Genomic DNA, 12,408 nt, shown 5'->3' on the forward strand with positions numbered 1-12,408 from the left:
TGATCTAGTTATAATAAAACATTCATACTTTCATCTCCTCTAAATTGTTATCTCCTTTTCCCATTTTCTATCAAAAAGCTCACTGCTATTTTTCCACTTTCCAATAGACCTTATAGTGTGTCACTGGAGAATGAATATTTCAGTTCCAGTTTCAGTTTATTTTCATATTTCACATGTTGTATAATACATCATTACATTGTACATTTGGCATGTTACATTTTTGTAATCATTTTTGGATGCATTTATACAAACAAAAAGAACAATACATAAGACTAAGTTAAATAAAGGAAGAAATGTGATGGAGCCTAAAGAGAAAGCGATGCTTGTAGGTCATAGGCTCCGGAAGTTATTAAATAACGTAATTGAATTAAATTGAAACTTATTATGAAGAAAAAATAAACAATGTTCATATACTTAGCAATATTTGTATTACATTTTTTTACTACCTGTACGCAATGGCAATTCTCATAGTTCTTTAGATTTTGCATTGTGAATGGGTTTCCCATTTGGAATATGTAATATGTCCAACATTCAAGGATCATATTTGAAATAAGAGATACTATTTACCCCCTGATAACATTTGTCATGATGTCATTTCACTATCTTTCTATTGTTCCTCATATTTATCATTCTCATCTCCTTTGTTAAATATTGTGATGCTTTAAAGGTAATACAAAGTTTTGGAAAATTTCGAAAATTGGGTGGATAGTGAATCTTTACAATTTTGATATATTTGGATGCCCCTGTGGATGTATTATGAGCACTAAAAAAATTAGCCTCTAAAACACTTCTGTTTTCGAGAAAAATTGAATATAAAAATTTACCGGTACTCCCGGTAAATTTTGATAAATTTCAAATAGCGCCTATGGCAGTACAATGGTAGGTGCGACCATGAAAATCTCAGAATATGTAGTTGTGATATATAATTTCCAAACGGGAATAGCTAATCGGTCGATTTTAATCAAGAAACATTGTTTTATAGCTAAATTAATATCTTGACCTTGAGAGGGAGCTATACAACATAAAGAGTTTATTATTTATAATTTCATAAATTTAGACTCGATTTCAACCGCGACAATGATCAATGAATATTGTAGGAACGCACATGCTTCCAAAATGTTAATTTGAACCAAATTCATGACCCCATACCAAAACTTTGTATTACCTTTAACAACCATCAAAAGAAATGTGAATGACCCAACCCTGTCAATCTTTCAACAGTTTCTATGTCAGATATAATATTCAGGTCTCAAAGTCTTATATGCATTTAGTTCCATAGAAAATCAACAATACGTCTTTTGGATAATATACATAAGTATTTGAAAATAGGAAGTCTATGAAAATGGGATGAAAGGCCTGCACATATCACTTGTAATACAGAGAGGACTTGTTAGCACATTAAAAAAAAAAGGTTACCATCATCATTCTCATTAACAAAATTAAAGGACTTACATGTATTTACTGAGCTCTGTGTTAAAGGGATACTTGAGTTCTGTTTTCAGACCGCAAATGCCTTCATAGTGCATAGTTATTGCTCTTATTCTTATCTATGACATTTGTAGTGCCTTTTTAGAACCTAAAATTGCCAAGAAGGTAATTTTAGACCCCAAAATGTGTGAAATTTAGCCAATATGATCATACCAATTCAGCTCCACTTTAAAGTAGATATTCAATGATTTTAAATCTAGCTTTATTTTCATTATTGCAAAGTTGAAACTTTGATTCGACAAGGTTATCAAAATTCAATGCTTGGAAACATTCGAAGTAATGATTATTATGAATTACAAAACGTTTAGATACAGCCCCGACATAGCACCTGAATAGCTCTCCGAACACTGCTGAGATGTGTGAGATCACAGCAGGGACATGATTTGCACAAGCAGACGATGTACCATGACATCTCACACATTTTCAGTGCCTGTATTTTCATCTTCTCTTGAGTTCTTTCTCTTACTTCACTACCGCCAGGCTAAATGTATAATCTATTGCCTCACTCTAAACCCCGCGCATGGTTTTATTTTGATGACAAATGCAACGATACAAAAATAAAGGAATCTGTCGCTTGTAAACAAAATAAGACGCCATTGTATATTCAGCTGCACACACCGCGGTATGATCGGCGTTTCAAGAGGGAACAAATGCCGTCCTTAATATCAATCCGGGGGCTTTTCAATTTGAAAGGCTGGTTTCTTTGATTGTTAATTAACCCCTATCCTGTGTATTTACAAGCAAAAGATTTTAGTTATCAGAATCGGGTCATGTCCCCTTTTGATCGGTTTGACGTGCCAGTACATTTATATACACCAAACTCATTATAATTTGACAAATAATAGCTTTGCAATTATGTTCATTCTTTATGGGATGTCGTCTGCTTGGGCAGTATTGGTCCCTGTTGTGACGTCATTAAAACATCGTTATTTTTCTGGCGAATCTCTCGTATATCCCAGCTGCTATGGAGGTGGTTGTATTTTTATTTTTATAAATCACCCGATATGTAGCTGACCTCAAACTTGTACGATGGCCATCTGTTAGCTTACCAGTTTCTAGTGATACATTAGTTGACATATTTGTGATTTTCTTTGAATTTCACCTTTAAAAAAAACATGGTGACCGTTAATTAATTATTTAATTAAAAATAACAATACATGAGCCGGCTAGTTGTGGGTAATATAAGCAACACGAAAATGCCAACAAAAAACAACATCGGCATTGGCTGAAATGCGACGTAAAAGGCGTTATTTTGTTTTTTTCAACGGTTTTTTCAAATTTTTCAAAATATCTAATATTTGTGGTGGTACGAAAGTATTAGAAATCGTTATTTCAGCCGTCTCTTAACCGATTTTGATCAAACAAAGATGATTTTGTCAGTTAAATATTATGTTCTTTCAAATTTGACACGCAGTTTTTCATTATCTCACAAAAAATTATTTTGTGTAGCGCCCTCAGCAACAGAACTCAACTATCCCTTTAAAGATTAAGAAATGTGAAGTATGTTGCACTTATCGTCTTCATTAAAAAGATAAAGTTTAGCTCTGTCACATCTGAATGAGCCTAAATGGCCCTGCGTCTTTGACAAAATAATGCCTGGGGGGTGTTTCACAAAGATCCCAAGTCGACCTTAACTCTAAGTTGGACTTAAAAATTATGGAAAGCCATTAGCATCTTTGAAAATATTTTGTAAAAGTTATTTTGAAAGGCATAAAATGTTGATTCAAATCATTCATATTTTCTATCATCAAGGAGATTTCATGTTCTTGTTGTGGAATTTATAAAAAGTCTAAAATACTTGAATTTCTGCTTTTGAATATATTTCATTTTAAGGCTCCAATGGCTGTCCATAATTTTTAAGTCCAACTTAGTGTTAAGTTCTACTTAGGATCTTTGTGAAACACCCCCCTGGAGTAACTGTTGCCAGAACAAATGTTGGAACACCACTTTTTTGTTAATGCTCAATCCTTCTTCAGAACAACCCCTTTAAACTGGGTGAATTAAGAAGGATTGAGGGGTTCCACTTTCATGAAATCTGGGACGGTCACAATACATCAATTTCCGCCTCGTTTCATAGTGGAATGTAACTGAACACGAACATTCGATGGCAGCATTCATCACTGAGATTTGGAGTCAACACGAAGCGTGCATGTTCGTTAGGATTAAATATCATTCCTGGGACTGTCTATCTCTGGCTTTTCATGACTTTATCAGACTGAGTAACTGAATTAGAATTTTTTCTAGGTATAAGAGAGAGTACTTTTTGAGAAGTGTGGAAGATATAGAAGGGAAGGGGAGCAAGAAGTAATATATCACTCACAAATTCACAATAATTTTGATATAGTTATAAGAGTGACATATATTCACAGGCTCTGTTTTATACACAAATATACCGAGTGTTTTCAATGGGAAAAAAAATTGAGAAAGAAAGGGGATGAACAAAAGTAGTGTTAGACAAAAAATGGGTCAAAAGAGCAGAATGTATATACATGTAAGGACAGAAAGTGAAATTGGGGAAAATTGTAAACCATACTCTATGCAATCATATATGTAATTATACATTGTGGGATGGAGTTATTCATAGATCTCTTAACTCTTGTTTCATTTTAACAAAGGAAGTACCTTTTTTTCTACCAGTTTCATAAATGTTTCGTAACCTTAGTTTTGTGTGTTTGTTTATATTATCTGTGTCATGTACACGTTTTTCTATTTTCTCTTTATTTTTTATGTCAAAATGCCAGTGAAAATGATCGGAATAAATGTGAAATATAGATGCCTATAAAACCCCAAGATATACATCAGTTATTGAGTCCAACTACAGAGGAGGATGAAGAATATGGACCAAATAGTTCTTGTTATACGTCCGAGGAATTAATTCATGTTTAAACACTTTTAATTCTCATTCTAAAGTATATTTTACATCAAGTTACCTTCATATAAATTGTTGTAGTTTAAATAAGAATTATAGTGCAATATGTTCGCTTTTAGATGCTATTGATGTGCAATTTTCTGCAATTGGTTTTACTGAAATTTGGATTAAAGAGGCTGACCCATTCTATGATTTTAATAATTATATTTTTTTTATTGAATGTAAGACAAGGTAAGAAAGGAGGAGGTGTAGGACTTTTATTAAATGAGAAATTGAAATATAAACAACGTAAGGATTTAGATGTAAATAATGAATGTTTTGAGTCAATGTTTATAGAAATTGAAAAGGTAAAGAAAAATGTTTTAATTGGTGTTATTTACCGGCCTCCACATCAACCAGTGCAATCGTTTTTAGATATTTTAGAAAATACTTTAAATGTTGTTCATAAGGAAAAAAAGACATATATCTTATGGGCGATTTTAATATTAATTTATTTGATGTTAACTCTTGCCAATTTGTTAATGATTTTTTAGAATTATTGATGACTCATTTTTTATATCCCATGATTCATTGTCCAACCCGAATAACTGACAGGTCTTGTACTTTAATTGATAATATTTTTACGAACAATTTATAGAAGAAGTTTGGTGTGGAACAATTTTTTATGAAGAGTGTTGAATAAACTTTGAATTGAATTGAATGTAAATGAATTCTAAAAATAGTTGAGATTACAAACCTGTTTATTCTCACAATGATAAAGCTTCTTCTGTTTGTATTGTAAGACAATATACTGTATATTCCACCTAATAAGATGTATAGCATCAAAACAACCTGGCTTGGTAAACTCCAATCCATGCTCCTCTGTAATGACAACAAAAATAGAAAGAAAATATAGTATTTTAGTACATTATTGATTTTATCTATTTATTTATTTATTTAATCATTTATTTATTTATTTATTCATTCATTCATTCATTTGTTTTTTTAATTTTGTTATGGATGTACAAGAGGAATCGACCCTTCATAGAACAGTTAATCTGAGTGTGGAACCAAAAAGAAAATTAAGATACAAACTGATCAGATTTTATTTTTTAAATCTCAATTTGTAGGTTGGAATGGATTGATTTTTCTGATGTACATGTATGTACATGTATGTCTTTGGAAACAAGATCTTACATGTCCTCAAGTGAACAAATATATGATTATATGTCTTTATGAATACAGGATAAGTGAAACATTTGATTGACATTAGTAATACATTAAATATACAACTGCAGCCTAACCAGGGACCTGCAAATGTACAATGACTTTACCAAAATATATAATATGAGAATATTAATATATCAATATTGCTCTGAACTATTGAATGTATCTGCACTTGTAAGCAAAATTTCAGAAACTTTCATTGTTCACTTACCAAAGTTGAATTGTACCTGAAATTAGTTTCAGTGTCTCCATCTCCCTCTCTCTCTCTCTCTCTGCATATATTTAAATATATATAAACATATGTATATATCCTCTCTCCCCTCTCTCTCCCCCCCCCCCCAATATCTCTCTCTCTTTCTCTCTGTATATATTTAAATATATATAAACATATGTATATATCCTCTCTCCCCTCCCCCCCCCCCTCTCTCTCTCTCTCTCTCTCTCTCTCTCTCTCTCTCTCAACAATGTCTATGACTCACTTCTGAACTCCTACCTAAATAACAAATAAGGAATTTCTCAACTACATGTACATGTACTTTTCACCATTGAGTGTTTGATCTCAGGTCATAAAGCTTTATCAAGAATTTATTCAAGTCAAATGCTTCATCACTCAAGTTTTCAATTCAGTGCAAAAATCCCATTTGTGAACTGAAAGGCAAAGAGTCCATGTATATTCATCCCATATTATATCAAAAATATTGAAACAAGGAACTTTTGGAACTCTTTCTGAAATTGTTGAATGTGGTGGCACTGATATTTACACCCCAAAAATGAGGTGGAGATTGTAGTTTCAGGGGAGTTAAATAATCCATTCATCTTTACCTTATGATTGTGTTTGCCTGAATAAATATGTATTACTAATGCTTTCATGAATACTGAAAAAATATATCAATAACCAATAAGTGTACACTGTATGGAGTAACATTCGCTTTCTAATATGATCATTTGGATTAACTTTCTGCTAATCTATACCAAAGCCTTAATTTAGAACTGCATGCCATCAATCAGGTGCAGTATGCCACTACTGGTATTATGTTAACTTTGTTCATTTTAAGTCCCACAGCTACATGTAAACATATACATGTATTTAACAAACCTCTAAATCAGTATTCTAACAACTAAGTCCCATGCAGAGTTAACATGTATACATGCCCTTAACATACTGCACCTCTCAATCTGTATTCTGAAATCTATTAAGTTAAGGGTATGTTATCTTTTTTTAGGTTAATAATAATATGCTCCTGACATGCTTATTTCTCATCAAATCTCGAATGAGAATCACTTTTAAAAAGTACTCTTAGCCAATCACATTTCACGTTTGATCATGCCTACAGCTACAATGTATATGAACTATAGAGTATCATCAGTTCATACATACATGCATACCTGCCATCCTGAGACAAGAGAAATTAGGAGTAAATTTTTCTGGATGGACTACGAGGTCGCGAACCACCGAAGGATTGAGGTAGTAGCCCGTAGATTGGGGGGGGGGGGGAACTAACGATCACGTTCGGGCTGTGCTGTGTATATCTTCTATGTGCGCGAGCGCGGATGTCGGCGTGATCTGGTTATCACTCAGTGCTGTGTTATGCTTTAGTCTTATACATATACATACATACATACATATTGGTATTTATTGAGCGCCTTTACATGAACATGCTCAAGGCGCTTTACATTTCGAAATACAAACATAATAGTTATATACTCTCCAAGTGCATTACACTCTAAAAAAAAAGAAAAAAAAAAAAAAAAAAAAAAAAATTAAATTAAAAAAAAATCGGAGTTTTGAGGCATGCATTCGGAATTCGGAGTTGGTATGAAAAATGCGGAGAAACTCCGCCTAAATCGGGGTGGTTGGCAGGTATGTACATGTACTACCTTTGTTGCAAAGGTGCTCGTGAAAAGGTTCTATATTCCTTTTGTTTGATGTTTCGTACCTATGTTTTACATTCAATAATAATTATAATAATAATAATATTTAATTTTTATATAGCGCTTAATACAAATGTCTCTAAGCGCTTTACAAATATACTCAAAATGTTTAGATTTGCAGAATCATATTTTTACAGAAACCAAATATGAAAAACACAATAGAAAAAAACATCTACTGCATTTCACATATAAATAAACCAATTGATAATACTTGTAAGACCCCAAGACCAATGTTAATTTCTAAATTAACTTCTATGTTATTATCTTTAGGTTAAAAAGAGTTATCAGAATTCAATCCCAGATGAAATTAGTTTGGACATAGTTTGTACATGTATCATCGGATGGTTAGTCTGCATCTCTTCATTCTCAAACGCTGAATACACTTCAGTTCACATATCACACTAATATCAATTTTGAGATCAAATATCAAATTGAATGAAAATATTATGTGTCTCTTTGACATACAGTGTTATAAGCAAACATGTCATCCCACAGATCAGGTGGTCCTTCCTTCGGTTCCTCTAAAGAATATACAATACATGACATGTATTGTGACTTTTGTCTGAGTCACGACAGATCTATGATATTATGATCCTGGAAACGTGACAAAACCAGGGGAAAAGGTTGAAGCATGGATAGGCTGTGGATTTAGATCCCACTATGTAAGCACTGATTCACATTACTTCCAAGCGTCTTCAAACTTGTTTGCCAATAAATTCATTAACGACAGCACTTCTGTGAATTTTTAATGCAGAAAATGTGTGTGAATATGTTTATTTCATGAATGCAAAGAATCAATTATTTTGCACATTCTTGAGCAAAGTCTGACGTGGCAATGCACATAACTTTTTTACTTTATTTGTATGAACAATAATTATGTGATTACATGATCATTTGAGAGCAAAGATGTACACTTATGTTTTCTTAAAGGTATTACAAAGTTTTGGTAAGGGTTCATGAACTTGGTTCAAATAAATATATTAGAAGCCTATGCGATTTCACAATATTCAATGACCAATTGACCATTATCGCAGTTGAAATTGAGTTTAAAGGTATAAATTGTCAATAATAAACTCTTTACGTTGTATAGCGCCCTCTCATGACTGACATCACTTTAGCTCTAGAACAATATTTCTTGACCAACTTGCTATTCCTGTTTGGAAATTATATATCACAACTGCATATTCTGAGATTTTCATGGTCGCAGCTTACCGGGAGAACCAGTAAATTTTTGATTATTCAATTTCTCTAAAGCAGAAGTGTTTTAGGGGCCAAATTTCCTAGTACTTATAATACATCCACAGGGGCATCAAAATATATCAACATTTTAAAGAATTACTATCAATCCAATTTTCAAAATTTCCTGAAACTTTGCATAGGTACCTTGAATATGAGTGAAAATGTTGTTTTTTAAACAAAAAACACTGATCTCATGCCTAAGCATAGGAGAGTTTCTCATTCTAAATACCCTGAAATTATGAAGCCCAAATTTAAAGTAATGTAGGTCTATTCTCCAGGGCTTCTTTTAGTATTTTTTCTCTATATGAACGATGCTTCCATAAAATGTTGGGTTCTGTAAATTTATCTTTCTGAGACAAATCTACATCATGTATGTAAAAAGATAGTAGGCAAAAATCAAATAAATTCACATATATATGTTGCATTTGTACTTGCATGTATCTCCTCTTAATGTCTCTCTGATGTAGGTTAAAAATTGCCTATAAATATCAAACATCATAAATAAAACTAAATCGAACAGAGACATAGCCTGTTTATAACATTTTAAGACTGTGTTGAATTTTTAGGACTAAATACTTCCTGAAGAATAGGCCAAATGAGAACACATGTCTGAAAACATTCAACTTGTATTTACACTGGTCGTGCTGTTCATGTTTATTTTCACACTACTCCATATTTGGAGAACTGAATCTGCGTGGGAGCGAGGCTGCAGTCAGAACCTGTAGGATTCCACCATACAACTATGCAGAGGCAGAACACAACCGCTTCTCCAAATTTTGAAGCTTTTTTTAAATGAAAAAGCACATATATTGCATGGTAAAGGAAGGGCTGGGTCAATGTAATTCACATAGATGTTACGTAGACAAGTCAAACCTGATTAATTGACAGTTTATAGACTCAGCTCCATGGCAATCTGTCATTTACTTTGTAAACTGATTCATACGGTTGGGATATTTATTTTGTAAAAGTTTATGATGATGTCTGTTGAGAGCCATAAAGGGTGTTAACTCCTGTAGTTGTAGCCCTTCTGGCGCTCAACAGAAGATGATAACTGTTGACAAATTTGAGAAGCGCACTGCAACTATTTTAGCAGTAATCAAATTGAGATAATTAAAATCACTTTTATTTTTATCTTCATGCTACATGTATCTGTCAATCACTGGACTATGATAAATGACATTTTGACTACTCCCATCGTGCAAGATTGTTATTGTCATGGTGCTGAGCCTATACCTGCCTGTCAATGAAATCAAGTTCGACTTATCCTCATTAAAGATAAAGTTGAGTTCTGGTCATGTGGTTGCATTGTGAAAGAAATGGGTGTGGAATCTATCAGAAAAGGTTGATCATCTAGTATATAAGTATTCGTGTGTATTGCAAGGTTCTGGAATCATCAAAATGATAAGAAATTTGGCCAAATCTTGGCAAAGTTACAAGCACTGTACACAGAATGATGTATATGGGACTACACAAACACATGGCGAAAAAATTGTATCCAGATTTTCACGATGTTTCATGTCATATTTAGAATATGAAGGCATTTGAAGAGCCATGCTTTTCAGGGAACATGTTTAATCTGATGTTCTTCCACCCTTGCATAATAACAATGATAATGCTCACAAATTATTTTTTACCTCTTCCCAGAACTCAACCTTTTCTTTAAAGGGACTATGTCCCATTTGCAGGCCAAAAAAATGAAAAAGTTAAATTCCAACTGCATTTGAAAGATAATACTAATATAGAACTTCCCTAAAAAAGGTGGGCTTGAAAATGTCTTCAAGTGGGAAAATAACGAGTATTAGTTGTCAAATCGACTTTAGGGCTATAGAGCCCAAAAGTAATAGTCTTGATTTTCAGACAATTGTACCGAATGGTCATACGTTTTATGCTGCGCAAAGATTCAATCAGTTTAATCTTGGCCATCACAAGAAGTGGGTTATTGATGTAGACAAATACTCATGTACCCTTTACAACTCTTTTCATGTATGTTATTACCAAAGAAGAAAAAAAGCCAGTCAGTCACTCAATAGTGTCTGACAGTGAAGTCTAGCAAGTAAACGGTTTTCCTTGCATAATTTGAATATGAGGACACTGCTAATGTTTAAATTTCACAGATAGGACATACATGACATATTCATAATTCCTGCAAAGTTCTACAGCATTTGAGGTTGGCTGCAAAAGGGACATAGTACCTTTAAATGTACAATCTTCATGAAAATTATTTAAAGACGAAAATGGTTTCAAGGAACATAATTTGAGTTCAAATTGTCTGTTATGAGTTAAAGAGGGCTCTATACTTTATGTATAACTACAATACATTTATAAGCAATGCCCATCTAGCTCACATTAGACAATATGCAGTGGGTTTCATTAAAATAAATATATTTAGTTTATTTAGTAATTCCACTTATGATTATTTTTAAATACCTTACATAACTTCTAAAAATCACATTTTGAAGGAAATTGTTCAATCTGCTTCTGATTCCTTTGCCTGTCTGTCAATCAGGTGTTGAGCACCTTGTCCTCAGGGCAGCTAGCAAGCTAGAGGCAGGATGTGAATGTTTACTTATAGAAATGCAGTAATCAAACACTTGATGTGATTTATCTGGAATCAAACAATCCAGTGTTCTCTGTCAATATTTATTGTACAGCTGAATTCCGATTTTTCAAAGGATTAGCGAGTTGTACAGTAAAGGGACAAGTCTCTGCATTTATTTTCATTAAGTGTTCAAACAATGTATTCCTATAAAATTATTTGTTTCTAATGAATTTCCACACAACTGCGCCAGGAGTGTCATTTTTGACAGACATGGTGCATTATAAATGTTCACTATTATTATTATTATTGTTCATGTGAACTAAATTCCAAAGCATATTCCTATAAAGGGATTTTGTTTTTATTGATAATGCAAATTTCCACATTTCTTTCAGAGCCTTTTCTATTAACCATAATATACAAAGATTAAAGAGGAATATATAGAATAATGGCCATAATGATAGTGTTGATGAATACAATACAAAAATTATAATTAGGTCTTACATCAGTATTTCACACTGCTCTTCCTGCTTGCCTTGCAGCTATTATTATTACCCCAGTAACTGCAAGGTACCCATACACCTGGGTGGAGAATGGCAAATATGGATTAATGTCTTGCCAAATGACGTTAGTGTCAGGCTGGGATTTGAACACCCAACCCCTTGGATTGAGAGTAAGGTGAATGAAGTACTTTACCATGACACCTACAGCCTTTTCACACACAGCTAAAATTCTATAAACATGACTAGTATAAACGTGTTTCGAACGTGTTTAAACTAATCACGAGCCTTTCACACACAGAAATTTCGGTGCGATCGTTAATAGTTTCGTGATTAACTACTGCTCGTAAAATGCGCAGTAGTGCCATTGCGCATTGAAGGTCATGTCATATCAATCAATTAAGCGCACGCTCCATCCAGTTTAAACACGTTTAAACACGAATTTCCTTTCACACACAAAATGTCAAGCTCTCTAGATACGAACTTCGTATCTGCAGCCTGCTTTTAGGGACGTATGGATCGCGACTTCGTATCTATCCCAACATCGTATAAACGATGTTCACACTGGGAAATTTTGTCTATAAACATGTTTAAAACTGTTGAGTGATTCTAATCATCTCTAGATACGATGAATTTTA

General features: G+C 33.2%; 1 protein-coding gene across 1 annotated transcript in view; it reads right to left on the reverse strand.

The window, feature by feature from the left end:
- LOC105439012 overlaps positions 1-12,408 on the reverse strand; it is a 44,090-nt gene that overhangs the window by 16,475 nt on the left and 15,207 nt on the right. The window contains exon 2 of the mRNA XM_030997973.1: positions 5,094-5,218. Coding sequence (XP_030853833.1) covers positions 5,094-5,218 — 125 coding nt within the window. The remainder of the gene's footprint in view (positions 1-5,093; positions 5,219-12,408) is intronic.

This window comes from Strongylocentrotus purpuratus, unplaced genomic scaffold (assembly GCF_000002235.5).
Source record: "Strongylocentrotus purpuratus isolate Spur 01 unplaced genomic scaffold, Spur_5.0 spur5_scaffold_4, whole genome shotgun sequence".
Taxonomy (NCBI): domain Eukaryota; kingdom Metazoa; phylum Echinodermata; class Echinoidea; order Camarodonta; family Strongylocentrotidae; genus Strongylocentrotus; species Strongylocentrotus purpuratus.